This window comes from Manihot esculenta, chromosome 6 (assembly GCF_001659605.2).
Source record: "Manihot esculenta cultivar AM560-2 chromosome 6, M.esculenta_v8, whole genome shotgun sequence".
NCBI lineage: Eukaryota > Viridiplantae > Streptophyta > Magnoliopsida > Malpighiales > Euphorbiaceae > Manihot > Manihot esculenta.
Genome location: NC_035166.2, coordinates 27,105,794 through 27,126,979, shown reverse-complemented (window position 1 = coordinate 27,126,979; position 21,186 = coordinate 27,105,794). Strand labels below are relative to the sequence as shown.

The window sequence follows — 21,186 nt, the reverse complement described above, 5'->3', positions numbered from 1 at the left end:
CCCTCCAATTTAATATTTCAGGTCACGTGTTCTTTGCCTTTCAATTTCATGAATAGTTCTAATAAAAAAGAAAAACAACAATCGATAACATTTTTCTAAGGAGTACAACTTATTAAAAAGTTATTAAATATATTTATTTATTAATAAAATGAAAAGAATTTCAATTCTCCATTCTCTACCTTTGATAAATTATAATATTATATATATGATTTGAATTTTGCAATGGCAATGTAGGGCGTGTTTTAACTAATCATTACTGATAACAGCAAGGTTAGTAATAATTAGTAGAATCACCATAGCAATTAAAGATTAATAGTGAAGATGTGATTGGGGCATGTTGTTAAAATAATTGAGACTTGTCACTCAGCATTGACTTATCCCGAAATCAATATGATTGAGTTTAATGATTTTAGGACCAATGCCCAAACCATCTTTTTTACCTGTACTTTGTCAATGTGGATTGTCGAATTGAGATTTTGATAATAAATTAAATAAAATTGATTTAATAGTGGACGGTTGGTGTAAGGTTACACTTATATGTATTTAGCACTCATATCTAGGGGTGTAAACGAACCGAACCGAACCGAGTTTTGAAGAGCTCAAACTTGGTTCGTTAAAATTTTTTCGAGCTCGAGCCGAATTCGAGTTTTACTCATATCGAACTCGAGCCGAGTATTAAAAAGCTCAAACTTGGCTCGTTTAGCAAACGAGCTTAGACGAGTCGAACTTTTATCGAGCTGAGTCGAGCTTTTATCGAGCTGAGTCGAGCTTTTATCGAGCTGAGTCGAGCTTTTATCGAGTTGAGTCTCGAATAGTTCACGAGTAATTTAATTTATTTACATGTATAATGAGTTTTAGTTTAAAACTAATAAGTTTAAAACTAAAATAATTTTAGTTAAACAAGTATATCTACAAATTAGAATGTAAACTTATAAAGATGAGTTTTTAAATTTTAATGATCCAAATATATGCAAGTTTAAGACTCTAACTAAACTATATAGAGCTGAATTTTAAAAAATTTAGATTTGGCTCATTAAAGTATATGCAGGGTTTGAGTTTATTTCTCTTATAATAGTAATTTTAGTTTGCTTAACGAGACCGTTCACGAGCCTATTCGCGAGACTGCTCATGAATTCAGAAACGAGCCGAGCTCACGAAGCTTAACGAGCCGAATACTATGGAGTTTAAGTTTGGCTCGTTTACCAAACGAGCCTAAAAATTAAGCTCGAGCTTGGCTCGTTTAGAAATCGAGTCGAGCTCGATCGAGCTTTTATCGAATCAAATCTCGAATAGTTCACGAACGGTTTGGTTCATTTACACCCCTACTCATATCACGTATGCAAGATTGAGGATGTGGGTTTTTTCTTTCAGTCTGGGCTTGGGGCTGATCCGCGATGTCTCTAAATTTCTCAGCCCATAAATTCGCATTGCGTTTTATCTCTCCTCAAATTTTCTCGTTACCCAAACAAGGCAAAGAAAGGAAATGAGCGGTCTTTCAATAAGCCCCTCAATTCAGTTGAAAATCCGTCCCTATTTTCGCTCCAAATTCAACAGAAATTCCTTAATCACATATGCTCGAATTGACAATTCTCAAACGTCAAAAGATCAACAGCAGGAACTAAACCTTTCTGTTCTTCGCTTCACATTTGGTAAATAAAGAAAAAAAAAAATCCCTCTTTTGTGCTGATAGCTGCTTGTTTGATCGTAAAATAACTCAAATTATTATCTACTGGGGGTGCTAGGCATACCTGGGTTGGACGAATCGTACTTGCCTAGATGGATAGGCTACGGGTTCGGCTCGCTGCTGCTACTGAACCATTTTCTGGGTTCCAATTCTGCCACTAGCCCGCCACAGCTGGTTAGCTGGTTTTAGTTTGCTGTTTATATTTTTCTTTCTTTATTATTTGTTATTGGGTTTTGGTGCAGAGAACGGAGGCTTTGGGTCTTTCTTTGGCGGCATTCTCCATTGCACTTCCTTTCTTTGGAAGATTTCTCAAGGTTATTTTTTAAAAATGTTTCTTCCTTAGTCTGTGCTTGATTTATTGTTACTACTATTATGTGATTTTGGATATTACTTGTTTTTGACGTCATAAATTCAGTTAGGCTTAGAACAAAGATAATGCGCCCTTTGTTATCCAGCAACCAAGGAACAGAAGTTTTACGCCGTTGAAATTTGTTGATTCTGCAGCGCAAATGAGTTGTAGCTTCTCTAAATTTTTATTGGCCTGATGGTTTGCAAAATATCACAGGGTGCTGCTCCAGTGGATCGGCCATCTCTTCCTCAAGGCGCCGAGCAAGTCTTTTTGATGTCAGAGGATATCTCCAATACTCAGAAGGAGGACTTGGCTTGGGCAACCTATGTTTTGCTGCGAAATACTAACACCATTGCTGTGGTATGTTCCTCAAGTAACTATTGTGAAATTGAATTAAGCCTAGCCTTGCTATTGTGAAATCCGAAATAATACAATGCTACTTTCATTTTTGAGTAAACGGTGACCGTTGTCTTAATTTCCAGTTGATAACGATCCAAGGTAAATTATGTGTTCGTGGATACTGGAACACTCCAGATAACTTTCCAAAGGCTCAGCTACTCGATTGGTTTAAGATTCAGATTGAAAATATTGGTTTGTTTGACATGAAGGAAACCCTCTATTTGCCGCAGACTGCAGGTAAATTTTGAATTTTCCTTTCTCTTGGAAGAGAATATTATAGCGTATCTAACTTTGGTTAAGAATAGACATGGAAGTTTAAGTATATACCCTACTGGAATTTTCTATGCATTCGAGTAAACTTTAAATGAAAAAGCTTGCTAGATCAAACTGTATAGAAAACGAACAATTCATTGTTCTGCCTAAGAGAAATCATGGAATTGCTTCTTAACATTATGACTAATATCCATGTCTGATAATCTCACTGCCCCAGAACTTCATTGCTTTGCTGTGTGCATGAACCAGTTTACATTTATTTGACATTCCACATTGTGTTTGTGACTTCTTCTGTATTCTTTTGGTTTATTGGTCAGAAAACTGGAGCTAGCAGCTAGTCTTATTTCTCTAGAACCCATGAATCTGGAAGTTTCAAAATCTAAATAGTTGTTGGTAATTTCTCCTGTCGGCATTGCCTAGAACTGGATTCAAATTGCAAACCCTCCTGTGACTGATATTATGTTTGTTACTTTAGTGGAATATATATTTGCTTCCACCTTCTTTGTTCCTAGAACAGCAAAGAACCTCTGCAACACACATCTTAATTAACATGACTAAGAAATGATGTTTACCTGCAAGTGCAAATTTGATTTACATTTTAACTGTGACAGAAAAATCATCTATATGAGCTGTTGTTATTTCAATTATTTTTCTTACTGTGGACATAATATGATGTTTTGATTGATGCATCAGAATCTGGACTCTGGGAGATGCTTCCCAAGGGGACTCGTTCCCTACTGGTAGAGCCTGTGATTCAAGATATAGACCAAAGTACCAATGAGATGGAAAAGACTGTAGATTTGGTCTTGTTGGCTTCAAGTATTGTGTATGCGTATAGTGATAAGGACAGAGCCTGGATAAGAGCTGTGGCAAACAAATTTGCAGGTGAGAGCATATGTTCAGAATCATAAAAAATTTGCTATGCAATTTTGATGTACGAATTCAGTCATCAGTATCAACAGAAAAGCATTCTTTAGTTATTTCGCCATTCGTGATTGGCAGTGTTAATGCACGGTTATGCAGGTTGTCGTTGAAAATGGCTTTCATTCCTAGTTTGATTTACTGTTAGCTGCTCTTGAAAACGTTACAGGCAAACTTGTGCTATTACTTTTTCTTTTTAATTATCTTGAAAATCAACTTGGAAACAAGTATTTGCATTCCTTAACCAGAAGCGCAAGTGCATTAAGTCTCTCGTTGAAGTCATTACCTGTGCAATTATACCTCCTGAAAAGGATGAAGCAGCTAACCAACCCCAAGTTTTTGGTTTTTTATTGGCAATTCCATGAGGAGTTTATTATTTAATGATGAAATGTGAAATACATAATTTGGACCAATTGAGTCTGAGTGCTTAAAATCTGACAGGGAAACGCAAAATTTCAAGGTTTTTTGAATGTATCTTACCCATTATTTTATGCCGCCTCATCTTTTTTTAAGACAATTTGCAGGTCAAAGTTAAATCGGTCATTTAAATTTCTAAATTCGATATAATAATGCAACGCGTCCAAATAGCTCCTAACAGCAAAAATCAAACGATTTATTCCTGAATAGAGAAATGCAGATGTCTTACTAAGTAGGAATAGGTTCAGATTAGATCCTAATTTCATCGTAATAACCCTGCCGAATAAGAGTTGGAGTTGAGTCTGAAGTTTAAGCAACTACGAAATTTAAACTGCAAAAAAATTGGTTTGATTACTGCAGGTTGGATATAGCTTTCTTCAGATTATTCTGCAATTCTACGAAAGGAAATGTGGGCTAGCACGTGTTTTGAAAGTCCTCCACATGTATATATCCAGAAAAATCAAACTCCAAAACTTTGAATTCTTCCATAGGTTCATTTAATTAATTGCATTAATAAATGAGAAGTTGACAAAATCTTCCTTTTCCTTAACTGATTTGCCACTTGAAACTTCCTTTTGTCGACTATTTATCTGCAGGAGTATGTGCTTTCTTCATTTAATCTGATCATGCTGATGATTATGTTCCACACCCCAGTTCAAGAACACTTGGCTTCTTACAAAAATTTTTCCAGACCATACACCAGATTCTGCCGCAAATGACAAAAGACAAAACGAATGATTTTACTTCAAGATAGAGTGCTGAATCCTGAAGCAAAAAAGCATCAAGAAGGAGAAAAAATGTGGCAAAATTGGTTACCTTAAGACGGATGACCTTTCTAATGGCCAAGAGGAGACCAGGCATGAGGCATTGCACATCTGTAATATCATGTTTGATAGAGTAAACCTGTGGTCAATATTTTCAAATAGTTGGATCATCTCGCTAGCTGGGCTGAATCCATCTTAATCCCTTTTAATGTTCAGAAAACTAAACCAGAAACAATACCTCTCCTGGGCCAGAGAAGTGAACTGTTGTGCTGGAGGGAATCCCAGGTAGGACTAAGCTATGCACCCTGACGCCATCTTCTCCCAGAACTTGGCCTCTTGCCTTACAGCATGAAAGCAAAAAGAGTCATCTGAGTACACTCGAAGCCTTTCTACTTCTTCTGATGCACATTTCTTTTGAGAACATTTTCCATTTTTTTTTGCACGTTGAAGATAAGACCCAAATGGGTATCAATATGTTATTGGTTTTATCTTTTTTGTGAACTTACATAAATGTGGTTTTCACCTCTTTCAGCAGCTCGAATATGCGTATAAACCAGGAAAATTAAAAATGTGCAGTCTGTACGGTTTTAGTTTCAATGTGGCTTTGGGATAATTTGATTCGGTGCAGTTCTTGCTTACCAGAACATCTGTTGATAGATCTTCTCTATTATAGAGCTGGCCCAGATTGGAGAGGTTCTTTGCAATTTGGTGTGCATCTGGTGATGGAAGATCCTGTGTGTGAAAGACAATTTGAGTACATTGAGTGCTTCGTCCACAATGCTTACTTCATTGTTACATGTGAAGAGAATTAGAGATTCGCAAAAGGGCAACTCTTATTTACTTTATACATGTGCAGATCTATATGTATAGTTCATTTCACTTACTGTTGCATGTGACCTTGATTCCACGATTTCTACATTGTTGTAGTGGAAAGAAGCTGAGATGGCAGCCTGCTGGAGGAGTATAGATCCTATGGATAGTGTTGGTGCAATCAGACAACCCTGTCATTAGTGCAGCCGATTTAAATGCAACAATTTTGGAAAACAAAATGCTGGGTCTTTTGAATAATGGGAAGCGTTCATCATAGGTAAAAACAATGAACTAAAGCTTAACTGCAACAATGTCTCACCCTGTGCTCACCATGCTGGCCTTCTCACATAGTGCAGAAAGTGCAGCAATTGTGTCTGGTTTAATCCGAGGCACATAGACAACACTCTTCATGCCAAATGCTGTTGCCTATCAGAATCAGAAACAAACAGAGCTATCATCAGTAATTTCCAATCGATAAAACTGATAATACAAATTTCTAGATGTTTTAGATGGAGTTGGCGGAATAACAATCAACCTGTTTCACATTGTCATAAACTGTGGTAGGATCAGTGAAATCAATGACAACTCCTGTCTCTTTTGCCTGCAAAATTTCATAAAACAGCATATTTGATTACTTCTTTACATCATGATGAATGTAGTTGAGAAGTGAGTAATTTCAATATATTTACCTGAGATATTGAACCTAAAACCATAGTGAGGTCATTTATTATGGGTATTTCCAGTGGCTCTTCCATGTTACAGAGCTACATAGAGAAATAGGCAAGTGGAGAATGGAATTAGTGCGCAGAAGAGTGGACACTGAGTGAGAATGAGAGAAGTAGATGATAACCTTTCCAATATCTTCCCCTACAAAATGGGTATCCACTGCACCTGCCACCTCCATTCCTCTGGCTTTAGTCACTGCAACGACTGCGGCCATTCCTATTTCTTTTGCTGCTCCATTTATAACTACCTACTCCCAATCAGAGAGAGACCAGATTGCAATTGTTTCTCTTTAAACTGTTGGTGAATCATAAAACAAGCAAAGAGTTGTACGTTGTTACCTTGATATTGTTCTGAGGAGGCTGAGTTGAACAGCAGATAAAAGGCTTAACTTTGACATTTTTGGAACTCTTGTGAAGTGTGAATTGAAAATGGTAACTGAGGGCTGCCATAGTTATGTTGTTGAAAGCTTTAGTACTGCGTATCAGATGAATAGGGTTCTATATGCTAAGTCGATAATCGTCTGTGTCTAACCATATGCTACGCTCTGTTTTTTCCTGAGATAAGGTTCTGTAGCCTTGAAATTGATAGGCCCTGCCTGGAGGCAATTCTGCGACGGTTACTTGCTCGTGCGCGCATGTGCACCAAGAGAGATGGACCTATCACCAATGGGCCGGGCAGCAACTACAGTCGGATTCAGAATTGGTCCACAATTTATAGGTCTGATTTGGACCTAAATAGCATTGAAAGTGGGGTTTTCGTGGACCTTAAATTGATAGTCCGATCCGGTTTTAATCGGCCTTCTTAAATTAAAAAAAAAAGCTGGGAAAAAAAATTGACTGCTAGGTTCACTTGGCTGAACTGAAGATTAAACCAAAACCAGTCTCCTACGGCTCAGATAGAGACTTTGGTTTTACTGACCAATATCGACGCAGCGTTCTCTTTTGTCAGAATTAAGGAAATAGGGAGGTTGTGAGGGTCAAAGTCAAGATCTTTGTAATTCAATTTGATTGCATTTGTTGCGGAGCTAAACGTAATTGCATCTAATCATGGCTATTTCATCTGAAAAGGTATAAGATAGAGCTTCATCTTGAAGATTTTTAATCATTAACTTCCGTTTGTGGATAATCTTCAAAATCAAAAGTGCAAGATAATTAATCCTGAGATATATATATATATAGCTCAACCATCTCCAATTAAAACGGGAGATGCATTATAAAATGTCGTCTTCATGCGAGACAAGCTTAATTTTAAATGAATTGACAAAATCTGCCAGATTTTCCATTATTGATTAATTCGTCAATGCCAATGCTATAATTAATCTCATAATCAGAGGCCTTCACCAGCTCTTATGCTCATAAAAAGAAATATTTAAACAAACACTTTAAATGAAAAATCTGGTGATGGTTATCCAATTAATCTATAAATCTTAATGATGGTGTGATTCTTTTTTAATGGGTTCTTATAGTACCATACCATTTACTAATCATTGTTTGAGACTAAATAATAAATAGGGAGTATAGGCAGCAGTCCCACCTCAAATGATGCAGTCATTTTCAACTTTGAAGTATCAAATGAACCACTTTAATTTTATTGATTATAATTTGTTTACAAATAAATTAATAGCAAAATGTGAGGTTTGGGTTCAGAATTTAATTAATCAAGATGGATGGAGTAGGTTAGGACACAAAATGAGGTGACTGAACATTATCACATTTTTCATGGTATTATGCCTGAGGCTTCACATCTAAATTGTTTGAATTAATATTCAAATATTGTTAGTAGTTGGATTTCATTAGCTTAAAGCTAATGAAGGATATACAACCACGCCATTCGATATAAAATTTAAGAAATAATTTGAGGTGGGACTGCTGCCTAAACTATAAGAAGCTTAAATATTAGGAGAAGCATCAACATTGGAGCAGAAAATGTCAATTTACAAGTTGGAAGCCTGAATCAGATTAGGCACAACTTTGACTTGCAGCCATTTACATTACCAGTAGGCATTGCTTCTTTAAAAATAGGGTGCATGTGATTCCCTACGTTTCAAACAACCGCCCAATTAAGAAACCAACAAATTAATTGGTATACTACCATTTTCAGTTGGATTCTATCAATATTTGGAATTGGCCACCCCCATGTTACTCAATCCTAAATGAATTTTGAAATGCTCTTTATAAATGCAAGTATCAGTAATAATGTCTTGAGATAAAGCGATACGAGCACTTAAGTTGCATTGTCGTTAATAAAACTGCATATGCACAGGATATAATCCATCCCACTCTCTGACTTTTCTCAGCGGCTTGGATATCGCCACGTTTATTGCTGCAGGACTGTCGGTGGCAGCATAAAAAGAAGTTTTTCAAACTGAAAGGCTCGGCTCAAAAAAGAACGAGGCGTCGGCTATTGACTATTTGAGGGACTAGATTGTGGCACGGCCGATCATGAAACCCTTAATTGCCACGTGTGCTTTACAGTAGTGTGACGTAAGCGACTTTTTCACCTTTTTTTACTTGGTTTTGACAGAGGGTATTTGACGTGGTCCAAATTTGCCTGCCTTTTAAAATTAATAATTAAAGTAATTTATATGTATTATTTTACATCTTACCATTCTATGTCATTTTTTTTTCATGCATTACAAAGCTATAAAAGCGATAAAATTTATAAAAAATAAAATAATTTTAAAAGGTTTTTGGATAAATACATTATTTTTGTGGCTGCAATTAAAATGTAAAAATAAATTATTTTAATTTTGTATACTTTATATTATATTTATATTTGTTGTATAGATAATATTTTATTATTTTAATGGAAACATGTTTTAGTCTGATTGATGATTACTTTATTAGTTATCAGCAAAGTTACATATTTAATTTATACACGTTAATTGATTGAAAAAAATAAGATATATATATTTATTGATTTAAAAATAAAATAATATGAATATTTTTTAATATTTAATGGAATAATAATATGGAAACATATTATTACATTTTTTGATTGTATCCAATCATTGATTGAATATTTTGATTTCAATTATTTGAGTCGTTATACGTTTTTAGAATTGCCAGGAGACACCCGGCATCATAAATGTACACTTCGCAGGCTTGCCTCTTATTATTATTTTTTTTTCCCCAATGTTTTAACCTTATTATTCATGAATATGATATTCTAAAAATATTGAATAATTCTGCACTTACTATTGAATGAGGGTATAAGTATTTATTGTGAAAGCAAAAGTTAAAATTGCTCCTATGAACATTTCAAGAGGTCTTAATAAAGCTGCGTTCTAAAAACCAATTAGCTAATTACTAGGTTAATAATAGCGGCTATTTTTTTGTAGTTGCCAGATTTTAAAAACTAACCACAAATTTATGAGTTTTAACCCACTAAGAAATATGAGCGACACCGAAACGTCAGCGTTTGATGCCCCGTTTCCAACTTTCTCTCTGAGGAAACGAGACCATGTTTTTTAACCTTTAAACAGTTGCTTTGGCGGCTTTCGTATTCTCTCTCTCTCTCTCACTCTTAGGGAGATTAAGCATAAAATAATCTCCAATAATACATAAATTATAGTTATATATAATTATCAAGGCAGAACAACAGCTCAGTTAGCTGTCCGCTAGTTTTATTTTCATTTTCTTATTCCACCCCCTGCCCCTTCTGCGAAATCTCCAGAACTGCAAGCAGGAGGGAGAGAATAATTCCGCATTGAAATCCCATATTCTTAGATTTTTACTCTATATTGATTTTCTTTCTTTGGAAAAATCGTAGCAAGTTTTAAGCTTCTCTTTTTTCTTTTGTCGGTAAATAATTTTTTTAGTAGGAAAAAGAAACATTCTTGAAAGAGTGGAGCCATCTGGTTGCATTTCGTGGGAGAGATCTGGGATTTTGTTTCTTTACTTGGAGGTTTTTGGCTGATTCTTGATTTTCCGGCGGCTGGAGAACGGGTGACCTTGGTTTTCTTGAATCGCAAGAATTGAAAATTCATTAATGGAGTTGGAGAGGAGTTTTTCCTTTTCAGAGACGCCATTGATTCTCGGAAGAGAGGGAAAATAAAGTATAAAGTTATAGAAGTTACGCGCGCTCTCACTCTCTCTCTCTCTCAGACTGTACGCGTGGCAGTTGGGATTGGACTCGTGTAATGCCGTGGTGGAAGCATTCTGAAACTGTATCAGAAACAGGGGCGTACAGCTTTGTCTCAGATGTGTATCTTTGATTTTTAACCCAGATCGGAAAGAATCACGGTTCCTAGAGATCTGAGGCTCTTTTGCTTCAAAAGTGTTCATAGATTTTTGCAACCAATACAAGCAACAAAGTAAGTTCAATTAAAAAATGATGAGAATGAAGACTAGACCGACAGGGATGTCGCCTATGAATGGCGGCTTGAGAGTTGGTGGAGCCGCCGGCGGAGGCGAGACTGGGTCCGAGTGGGAGCTTAGACCAGGAGGAATGTTGGTTCAGAAGCGAACCCCGGACTCTGATGGGAACTCCATCCCACCACCGACAATAAGAGTTAGGGTTAAGTACGGGTCAACGTACCACGAAATCAGCATAAGCTCCCAAGCTACATTTGGTAACTCTTATAATCTCCCTCCAACTCAGCTCCGCAATTTTTTTTCTTCTGGTTTAGTAATTAGATTGAGCAATCAATGCTTTAATATCAGCTCCCAAGAGTGGATGGGTAATCTTAGTAGGTGGTAATTGCTGATACAAGTGGTTTGGATGCAGGGGAGTTGAAGAAAATTTTGGCAGGGCCAACGGGACTCCACCATCAAGACCAGAAGCTGATTTACAAGGATAAGGAGAGGGATTCAAATGCATTTCTTGACATTTCTGGAGTGAAGGACAAGTCCAAAATTGTGTTGGTTGAGGACCCAATTAGCCAAGAAAAACGATTGCTTGAGATGAGAAGGAATGCCAAGATGGAGAAGGCTTCAAAATCCATTTCAGAAATCAGCTTGGAAGTTGATAGGCTTGCTGGCCAGGTATTTTCTTTTGAATCTTCAAACTAGGCAAGTGTGAGTTTTTCTTCTTTTTGTATTGATATTGATATGATGATTAAATTTTGAAATGGGATAGGTGTCGGCTCTTGAATCTATAATTTCTAAAGGTGGGAAAGTAGCAGAGAAAACTGTGCTTAATTTGATTGATTTATTGATGAATCAATTGCTGAAATTGGATGGAATCGTGGGTGATGGGGATGTGAAATTACAAAGGAAAACGCAGGTAACTTCTCCATTCATTAACTACATATAAATTTCGGCGTTTGAATTGTTCATTGCAAAACTCGGGCACTATATTGAGCTTCATCAACTCCCCCATGTTCATATAGGTGAGACGAGTTCAAAAGTATGTAGAGACTCTTGATATATTGAAGATAAAGAACTCCATGCCTAATCACAATGGGAATCACATACCAATGCGGAATCAGCAAAAGCATAATTCAAATGAACAGAGACTAGCCCCAATTCAAGAACAGCCCTCGAGGCATTCCAATGGGCAAACATTAATAACAATAGAAGAGGAGCAACCGAGGCACTCGGTGGTTCCACATCATCAGAAGCAGAATTCAACATCAGGGGCAGTTGTGTTTACCACACAATGGGAGACCTTTGATTCTTCCCCTGCATTAATGCCGGTCCCTTCAACATCCACCTCAGCCACAAATAATAATTCAGTTCAACAGCCCAAGTTCCCATGGGATTTCTTCGACTAGGCTTTATGCCACGGCCATATAGATGTTGTTTTCTCCAAATGTGTGTGGATGTGCTTTGGGTTTGTGTCGAGTTTGTTTGTTATGATCTCCATTCTTTGATGTATTTAGATTTCTTAGCATGATCCTTGCCTTTAAACCTACCATTCAGTTCACAAATAAATGGGGCTACTGGGATAGTTCATCATTGATATTAACTCTCTTTTATCCTCACAAATTCATTTGCCATTTCTGTGTGGTTTTTGGTTTTGACAGTCAGTGATAGATATAAGTATAATATGTATTAGAATAGATTAATTTCTCGAGGTGTGTAATTGAGATGGATGTGGAGGCATCTCTGTTTGTGTTATTAATGAAACAGGAGTAGTTGATGATTAATTATGAGCTTTTATACCTTGCTTCCTGTAGAGGCTACAAACTGACAAAAAGGAAGGTGTAATGGCTATCAAGCAACTCACCCAACCAATCATAGAGAGACAAAGTCTTATAGTAAAGCGTAGATGAAATGATAACAAACTGGCGGATTGGGTTATTTTAAGCGAACTTGAAAAGCAGAGTATGATATTATTTTATACAAGAGCCATCTTCATCCCCTCCAAATTTAGTAAGCCTTCTTCTTTTTCCTTCTATAATGGCTAGCATAGCTGTTACCTACCATGGATGTGATACTTCCATCGCCATATTTGGGTTAGAGTAAGAAGCAAGTATGTTATATCCAGGTGCCATTACGTTGGTCATGATTGTGTTAATTATGAATTTGTATTAAATATGATTTAGGATTATGTCAAGTAATTAGACATATGACTCCAATTAATTGGTCAGTTACCCTGACCAAATGATGGAAGAGGAGCATACCAGTAATGGACCATTAGTAGATAAATCTTGAAAAGGTTAGAAAGCAGCGAATGCTAAAAAAGGAAGGCGATTATCTTGGAAGGTGCAAAGAAAATTAAAGAATAAAGTTGCTAATGATGTTATTTCAAAATTTTCTCTTTTTGTTTTTTCTTTTTGTTTTTAAATAATCACGAATTAAATACATAAAATAATTTATATAGGAAACAAATTCTATAAAAATCATATACAATGGACCCAATTTGAAGAAGAAATTTTCTTATTTTAGAAGTAGAACAATAATTGGCCCAACAGGATATTGAAACTATGTGATGTTTTGTATTGGACAGCATCAATTGGGAAACTTTAGGAGTGTGGAAGCACAAAAGAACACATTTCATTGGGCGTTCAATACAATATTGTAGTGGAATGTTGCACCCCACAAGATTTTTAGATGCAATCTTTAATTAGGATACTTAAAGTGGAAGAAGAAAATCCGGATGAGGGAATGATTAAGAAAATACTGTTTCTATTGAAATATTAAATTGTGATAAAAGTAAAATTATTAATTTTTTATTAGGGTATCACTTGCTTTCCAAACAAACTTTGTAATTGAAGATTATAAGAATCATTTTGCAAACTTCTAAGAAATTTGATGGGTGATATTGCCTAATCAATGCTTGTGTTGGTGAGTTGAGACTATCAGATGGGCGCGGCTGAAATACCTTCAGGGAAATAAATGGACATGAGTCATCGTCAGGACAGATGGGGTTGGATCATGTACGGACTATAACCAGAGGCTGAGGCTAGAGTTCCAAGCCCACAAAATTTGGTTGGACAGACACTCAACCTTTAGGGGCCCGATGAAACGAAACTCCCTTGCATAATCTATGACACCATTGCGAGTTGTTAAAGGCCCAACAGACTTCGATGAGCCCAAAGGCTATGCCTGAATATTGCATGCATGAATATTACTTTAAGCAAAAAGTGTGATCGTTTTCATTAGCTTCTCTAACGGAAGATCCAACTTTTACAAAAAGTTTCATTAGCACTTTAAAATTGACCGTTAAATTCTGGGTTTAACGGTATCAGCGGTCGGATTTGAGATCTTTTTTTTCAATAATTTTTATTATTAATAACAGTCATATAATGCAAATGCTGATTTGCAAGAAAAAGAAAAATGCCAAGTTTTAATTTTAAATTCGTCATTCAAGTTTTATACCTGAATAGTCAAGGAAAATCTAAAATTGTTATTATCGAGACTGAATAGTTGCAAAAATATGAACACACACAATATTCAAAACAAAAGCAATCCAGTCTTAAATTCACAATTAGCTAATTAAACTAGTTGAAAATATTTCGTTCATAGTACCAATCAATTGAAACTAAAAATTCAATGTGAAACACCATCAACTTTGAAGGAAGCTGAAGAAATCGGGTACGTTTAACCTAATATTGTCCAAAAACTAGAAAGGAATTATAGTATTATTTCCACTTGCATGCATACAGCGATGGAATGAATTACTTGCAAAGTTTTGACACGGAATCCAGGCCCACGGCTGCGAAACTTTGTCTCACATATGCCGACGACCGAGCCTAGATCTCGGACATGTTGTATACTTTGGTTCGTAATCCGAGGCTACCTAGCCATGTGTATACGTACGGTTCAAAGATTTTTTCCCCTTTTTTTTTTTCTCTTTTTTTGTCTACTTCGTATGTCTCCGGGAGAGGGAGCCACTACCTATGCTGTTGCCATTATCCCCGTGAAGATAAGCTAGATAATAATCAGTCACCTTCAAGTCCCTCTCCGAAATTTATCTTTCTGACCCAACTCATGAGTAAGTGGTCCTTACTCTCAAAATGATAAAATTTGTGACGACATTGCTTTATCTCAAATTTATGTTTAAAAAACCAAAAAGAATATGCACCGATGCTTTTTTTTTTTTTTTTCTTTTCCTAAGAGCCGAATTTGATGTGATCAGAGACATGGATTCTTTATCATCCTTTTAACGAGGATTGATGAAAATGGGTGCAATGCATTCGGCGAGTGTTCTTTTATTTCAGTATTATTACAATTTTCAGTATTATTACAATTTTCTTTTAAAACTATACTTTAAAAATCAGCAGGATCAAAGATAAATGAATCAATAATAAATAAACGTGCTAAAAACAGAAAATGACAAAGCTTTCCGTCAGATGAATCATCAAAGCAAAGACTTTAAGCAGCCACTATGCACAACCACCAGTAAAGCTAGCTGAGTGCACCAAAAGTATAAACAGCGTCGGCGCGTGAACTCGGAAGCTTTCAGTTCCCGCCCACCCAAGCTCTCAACGATCCAAGATGTTGGTCGGTATTCAACTTTAAAATTTTCAAGCAGTACAAAACACTTTATTTGCTGACTTTTTCAAGCAGTAGTGCTTTGAAAGTTCTAAAAATGCTAAACGAGATTTAAATAATCAGCCGTGCTTAATCCCAGGGTTTTAGAGCTGGCGGGGTGTTAGCGTTCTCATGAATCTTTATCAATTTGCGAGAACAAAGATAAACAAATTCCAAATGAAGACATGCTTGTAAAAAAATCCAAGGTTATTCCTAAGAATATTCCTCATCTTTCTATATATGGTATTTAATAATTCTTTTGGACGGGCATGCAGCATGAAGGGATAGAATTCCCTCAAAAATAAGCATGCATGATTCACGAAATTAAAGTTGGTAAAGGGATTAAATAAAATTTTATCTCATGAGTCATGGATCGATGTTTTCTCCCTAATGAAGGGAATATGTAGGTTTTAAATCGTCAGAAGGATGACTCAGACTTAATAATATAGATATATTCATTTTTTTTCATATGCAAGTTGCAAAAAATAATTCGAGTTATTACATATGCATGCATGGCTTAAAGATAAAGAGCATGTTCCCGAAAAACAAAAAAGATAAAGAATCTCTACGCAAGTACGTCCAATTGCAATGATAGACCCAACATAACTTGGGTGTTTTAAGCATCTATATGCAGATGACAGTACTGCGTCACCAGAGACAGATGGCTTTCAGCTTTTGGCTTTTCATGGCCACCAAGAGTCCCAAAATTGACATGGACTTGCAATTTTTTTTTTTTCTTTGGGTGGTGGTGGGGGGTTGTTTGTATCGCAATTCTGGAGGCTTGTTACGCGCCGTCTTGTCTCCTTGAGAGGGTTCCACTTCCACCACCCGCCTTTTGCTTTATCCCTTGCTCCAATGGCCGCTGCCCAACTCTTTGACCAGTGACAGTTGACATCCATCCACTACAAGAAACTATTTCTGGTGCCTCTCCAACTCCAACAAAAGTTGGTCAAAATCACTATATATCTTGTGCATTTTATCAAATCTGAGTAAAATAAGAAATATTGCTAAATAATTACACGACATATGATGAAAATCATAATAAGTCTCACTTATAAAAATATATTAATAACTTTTAATTATATCAATATATGAATACTCTGATATAAATAATAATTTATTTGTCAAGATAATTTTTTTTTAATATCAATTACTCAGTAGAAAAATTAATCACTGAATTTTTTTTTGTTTGCTCCTATTATCTAAAGATAAAATTTGCGGATCTTACCACTATATCAATAATTGTTTATTTATTTGAATGTTTTGTCCATTCATAATAATTTTTAAAAATAAAAAGGTGGTATGATATTTTTAAGAAAACAATATATACTCTTTTAAAAAATAATTGACCTCCTTATTCTCGAGTTGTACAAATTAGGATAGGCTCAAAGATAGTAATTAATTCGTAGTTGACCTTTTTATTATTGAGTAATACAAAACGATATATCAAATATAGTAAATTATAACAAATTATGAGAAATTCACCAAAAAAAAAAACTATGAAAAGAAAGTGAAATAAACAAGAACAACATAACAACTCTAAATGTGAAATATGAACAAAGGAAAAAAAAAACAAGTTAAAATATTATATATATATATATATATATATATTATTTAATATCTGAAACTCAATCATTTAACTAATTTAAATTTATATAGATATAAATTTAAAATTAAGTAGATTTACAATTTAGTATTTGGGTATTGCTATTATTAACAAGTTAATTCTTATATTTTCAGAAATCTATTAAAATGTTTTTATCTTTTTTTTTCGTCAACGAAAATCTTTTCCGTTAAAAATAAATAAAGGATTAGAGAGAATTTTTAAAATCTAATTTTGCTCTAAAATAAAATCTCTTATTTAATTATTAATACTGATATTATTAACAAATTAATTATTACATTTTTAAAAATTCATTAAAATATTCTTATATTTTCTCATATATATTGAAACGTCCTTATTTTTTCTCATATCTATTAAAATATTCTTATCATTTCTTTCCATTAACGAAATAGTCCCTCCTCCTCAAAAAATAAGAAGAAAAAAAAAACGATGATGATAAAGGAGAAGATGAAGAAAAAAAAGGAAAAAAGAAGAAGAAAAAAAAAGAAGAAAAAGAAGAAGATGGTGATGATGAAGAAGAATCTCCTCTTTCTTAAAAAGGAAGAATAAAAAGAAAAATAAAAAAAAATAAAAGAAAAATTAAAAAAGAAGAAGAAAAAAAAGAATCAAAGAAAAATTAAAGAAGGAGAAGAAGAGAAGAAAGAATCAATGAAGAAAAAGAAGGAGAAGGAGGAGAAGGTAGGTAATTTAATCTTTTGTTATATTTTTAACGGTAAAAATAGATAAAAAAAATTATTTTGTTGAGGGATAGAAAAAATAAAAATATTTTAAAAAACTTGTGAAAATATAAGAATTGACTTATTAATAATAGTAATACCCAGATATTAAATTATAAATCTATCTTAAAATTATATAAGTAAATGAAACATCATGGTTGAAATACTAATCTGTTGATTTTTTAATTTGGCTTTCTTTAAGTTATTTGGATGACTAATCCAATCCAATCCAATCCAAATACAATCCTTGACATGGAGTGGAAATTGAACAGAGCCCATTCTATTCTCAGGTGAAACCCCTCATGTGGGCCCATCAAACTTCCAATCAAAACAAACATAAACCTTAAGTTGATGAGGTGAGTATTAATTATATTAAAGCGGTTGGAAATTAATTAATGTAATTAATAATTACCTCATTAATTCTAATAATGAAGCTATATCTTCCATGTCAGTAATGTTGGTACCTAGTCCTGCTACGAACACATCAAAGAATCTAAATTCCATGTGGTCATGTAATCATTTGAGCCAACAACAACTTTATTAATTAAGCTCCATTGTTTCTTTCCCTACTAATTTTCTGCTTAATCTATTAAATAGCTTGCGATATTCCCACGCAACACAATATAATTTAATTAAACAGGTTTAATTAAGTCACTATTTTTAATTTCGCCACCAACTTGTGTTAGAATAATTATTTTTTTTTTCTTATCATCAACGTTTCAACAGCAACAACAACTTGTATTATGATTTTTCACTAATTAACGTTGATTAACAACTTGCTGTTTCCGTCTTTTAATTTGAATTAAAAGTCTGCACTATGTATTACGTCCTTTGGCCGGCCGATTGGCTATTCCGGTTGCTGTACGTGACCCATTCAAATCCATATATATATATATATATATATATAAATCAGTCTCTTCCATGCATTGCCTTCCGTTGTATTCTTCTAATAACTGAAGATGACAAATTTCAATCCAAATCCAAAGACCATGCCTGCAATCAGCTTCCAGTGTCGGCTTCCTTTGTAACTAGATAAGTTTTCTATATCTTTTAATTAATTCTTCATTATCATATATTGATGGTATTTTATTTTCCTAAATTTTGAATCAAATAATGCAGGCCACCTATGAAAAAGATGTTAATTAATTAGGTACCTATATTATTAAGCGTTTTCGAATCAAATCAGAAAGTACAATTCATTTTCATAATGTAGTGATGACAAACAGCGCATACAGTATCGTTGCTGAGCTGGAAAGACTTGTCAGCTTAATTGGCATGTCGAATCTATTACTTCATTTTTTTTTCCGAGTAAAATCTATTGCCTGATTAGCACATGTACTCTTCACTTCATGGCTTGTCAGTTTTTTTTTCTTTTATTCGTTAAGGATTGAAACTTAAATGGTAGTTTAATATGAATAAATTATTGTTGTTAAATAATCCTAGGCGCCTGCAAAAAGATTTATGGTTATAAGCGTTACCCCCCTTGTCAATTTTTATGGCGGTCGGCATTCTTTTAGCAATTTATGGTGCAAAAATAATAAGAATTAAATAAATTTCTTAGTTGGTGTGAAGCTCTTGGCGGCCATTTGTATGCTGGTGATTCTAAATATATTTATTTATTGATGGCCAGAGGTTCTTAATCTTAATCTTAACAAAATAAGAGCTCTAGAGTCAACGCCCAAAAGCCCACGCTTGAATTTCTCTCTCCATCTCATTTGACTTTTTTCCCCTCATCTCCTCGTGTAATTAATGATTTTATGTATTAATTATATTGACTTTTTTTAATTTATTATTTTCTCTCCCTCTCACTCATTAATTTTAATAAATCACAAGTATTTTTCTTTGGCTTGACGGCTTCTATAGGCCGCATTCATTTATTTTTCTACCCTCTCTCCCTCCTAGCTATTACTTGAGCAGCTTCCTTTATTAAAATGATAATTAGGGGAGTGCAATCTCGCCGGAGATTCTATTGATGTAGGAAATTAATTGAGTATCCCATATTTTATGCAGGATATGTTGACAATTGATTGTGATTAAGGCAATTTGTTATTGTTGATACAGTAAGACTTTGGCAAATCAATCCTGCTTCTGTTTCCAATTCATTCTTAACGTCATGCCTTAAGTAAGCATTAACTTATTATTTAATATTATAATTCCAAAATGTTGTAATCTTTATTGAAAAGCAGAATTACATTTATAACTAATAATTATGAAGAGAAAATAGTAAAAATAAAAAATTTATTCAACTTTTAATTTCTTCCATCAATATATTTGTGGTTTATAATTTTAACTAAGACTCGTTTTTCTTCAAATAAAGACAAATAATTTGACCATTATAATTTTCAATCATTATGTGACATTTTTCTTTGGGGGTATTGCTTTAAAAGTCTAAAATGACATAACATGCATATGTGAAAATGGAGAAGCATTAAAACGACGACTAGTATATAATTAAACTGAAATTCAGTATATTTTTTGCTTTAAAATATATTAAATTAGATAATTAAAAAAAATAAAGTTAGTAACATTATTAAATTTTCTTTGAAGATGTGTGAAAAATGGAGAAATTATATTAAATATTGCAATAAGAAAAAGATGAGACAAGTACCGCCCCATGCTCCATTACCAATAGGGAATTGCATTAAGGGACTTAATTAGAACAATAAGATAAAATAAAATAAAACTGAAAAATATTTAACAAGTACCGCCCCATGCTTCATAGGACCCTACCCTGCCTCCTACCAAAACTCTCTAACCTGATTCTGCTTGTGAGTTTTTTTTTTTTTTTTTTCTTAACACTATATATTATATTTTATATTATATATTACTAATATTTTTGGGGTAATTTAGTTTGGAGCAACTGTAGAGCCACATTCTCCATTATTTTGAAGTCTTTTTCTACAAAAAAAAAACCAAATAAATTATAAAAAATGTGGCATGCAGAAATCAATATATGCATAATTAATTATAAAAGGGTTAGTTCATTTCACAACGTTGTAGAGCCATAATGTCGTCATTTTCTGCTTCCCTATCCCTATCCCTATCCTTGGATAAGATTTCACCGTCTTTATTTTTTTTTTCCCCTTAATCTAATAAAGTGATCAACACTTCTCATCAATAATTAATATAAGAAAACCTCAACAAACATTAATTATTATTATTATTATTTCATGTTTCTTGATTATATTAATTAGAGAAAGAGTTGGGATCTAGGGCATCGTTTGGTGGAGGCTTGAGTATCAAAACTGAATCTTATTTGAGTAAGGAAATCCAAGAAAAAAGAAGAATATACATGCATTAGGGCACGTGAGCTTTTATGATTCATGGATATTCATTGCCCTTCTCTATTGGGATTAGGTCATTCTCCCCTCTATTGTTATTATTATTATTATTATTTTTATATATTATATGTTTAAACTTTGATGCTTGGGTAGCTTAAAGAGGTGGAAGGGCTGAGAGTCCAAGGGTTAGTCTACCAAGATCTGCTATCTGTTCAAATTAACTTATGCAAAAACTTGATCGATTGCTCTCTTCAAACTCTCAAAAAGGTACAAGAAATAATCATCTTCTTTGCCTTACATT

General features: G+C 34.1%; 3 protein-coding genes across 9 annotated transcripts; 2 read left to right on the top strand and 1 right to left on the bottom strand.

Annotated features, from left to right (window-relative positions):
* The first annotated feature begins 1,368 nt into the window (after nucleotides 1-1,368).
* Nucleotides 1,369-4,778, top strand: LOC110618088 (protein COFACTOR ASSEMBLY OF COMPLEX C SUBUNIT B CCB2, chloroplastic). 5 transcript variants are annotated; one of them, XR_006351069.1, is made up of 8 exons: nucleotides 1,369-1,649; nucleotides 1,743-1,858; nucleotides 1,927-1,998; nucleotides 2,250-2,393; nucleotides 2,516-2,669; nucleotides 3,399-3,590; nucleotides 4,404-4,486; nucleotides 4,640-4,778. XR_006351069.1 is itself a non-coding variant. In XM_021761124.2 (7 exons), the coding sequence occupies exons 1-7, from the start codon at nucleotides 1,484-1,486 to the stop codon at nucleotides 4,660-4,662; spliced, it is 867 nt and encodes a 288-aa protein (XP_021616816.1). In that variant the 5' UTR covers nucleotides 1,369-1,483; the 3' UTR covers nucleotides 4,663-4,774. The 5 variants fall into 5 exon arrangements, 4 of the variants coding, with proteins under 4 accessions (XP_021616816.1, XP_021616819.1, XP_021616818.1 ...); XM_021761124.2 differs by lacking the exon at nucleotides 4,404-4,486 and having other exon boundaries at nucleotides 4,640-4,774; XM_021761127.2 differs by lacking the exon at nucleotides 4,640-4,778 and having other exon boundaries at nucleotides 4,404-4,534.
* Nucleotides 4,223-6,940, bottom strand: LOC110618087 (dihydrodipicolinate reductase-like protein CRR1, chloroplastic). 3 transcript variants are annotated; one of them, XM_021761121.2, is made up of 10 exons: nucleotides 6,682-6,940; nucleotides 6,468-6,590; nucleotides 6,307-6,381; nucleotides 6,153-6,218; nucleotides 5,948-6,043; nucleotides 5,692-5,808; nucleotides 5,447-5,539; nucleotides 5,046-5,147; nucleotides 4,860-4,918; nucleotides 4,223-4,749 (listed from the first exon to the last, which is right to left on the bottom strand). In XM_021761121.2, the coding sequence occupies exons 1-10, from the start codon at nucleotides 6,790-6,792 to the stop codon at nucleotides 4,680-4,682; spliced, it is 912 nt and encodes a 303-aa protein (XP_021616813.1). In that variant the 5' UTR covers nucleotides 6,793-6,940; the 3' UTR covers nucleotides 4,223-4,679. The 3 variants fall into 3 exon arrangements, with proteins under 3 accessions (XP_021616813.1, XP_021616812.1, XP_021616814.1); XM_021761122.2 differs by having other exon boundaries at nucleotides 4,466-4,749; nucleotides 4,860-4,946; nucleotides 6,682-6,938; XM_021761120.2 differs by having other exon boundaries at nucleotides 4,223-4,946.
* Nucleotides 6,941-9,941: 3,001 nt separating this feature from the next.
* On the top strand, nucleotides 9,942-12,434 carry LOC110617988 (BAG family molecular chaperone regulator 2). Its single transcript, XM_021760980.2, has 4 exons — nucleotides 9,942-10,916; nucleotides 11,072-11,328; nucleotides 11,423-11,569; nucleotides 11,676-12,434. Exons 1-4 carry the CDS (start codon nucleotides 10,676-10,678, stop codon nucleotides 12,057-12,059), a joined length of 1,029 nt encoding a protein of 342 aa, XP_021616672.1. The 5' UTR covers nucleotides 9,942-10,675; the 3' UTR covers nucleotides 12,060-12,434.
* Nucleotides 12,435-21,186: the final 8,752 nt, after the last annotated feature.

Excerpts from the sequence above, each read along its gene's own strand:
- LOC110618088 (XM_021761123.2), top strand. The coding sequence starts at position 1,484 with ATGAGCGGTCTTTCAATAAGCCCCTCAATTCAGTTGAAAATCCGTCCC. Across the intron at positions 1,650-1,742 it reads TGTTCTTCGCTTCACATTTG|GCATACCTGGGTTGGACGAA; the intron begins GTAAATAAAGAA and ends TGGGGGTGCTAG. Across the intron at positions 2,670-3,398 it reads CTATTTGCCGCAGACTGCAG|AATCTGGACTCTGGGAGATG; the intron begins GTAAATTTTGAA and ends TTGATGCATCAG.
- LOC110617988 (XM_021760980.2), top strand. The coding sequence starts at position 10,676 with ATGATGAGAATGAAGACTAGACCGACAGGGATGTCGCCTATGAATGGC. Across the intron at positions 11,329-11,422 it reads TTGATAGGCTTGCTGGCCAG|GTGTCGGCTCTTGAATCTAT; the intron begins GTATTTTCTTTT and ends GAAATGGGATAG. Across the intron at positions 11,570-11,675 it reads AATTACAAAGGAAAACGCAG|GTGAGACGAGTTCAAAAGTA; the intron begins GTAACTTCTCCA and ends ATGTTCATATAG.
- LOC110618087 (XM_021761120.2), bottom strand. The coding sequence starts at position 6,792 with ATGGCAGCCCTCAGTTACCATTTTCAATTCACACTTCACAAGAGTTCC. Across the intron at positions 6,044-6,152 it reads TTTATGACAATGTGAAACAG|GCAACAGCATTTGGCATGAA; the intron begins GTTGATTGTTAT and ends TGATTCTGATAG. Across the intron at positions 5,148-5,446 it reads ATCTATCAACAGATGTTCTG|GCAAGAGGCCAAGTTCTGGG; the intron begins GTAAGCAAGAAC and ends TCATGCTGTAAG.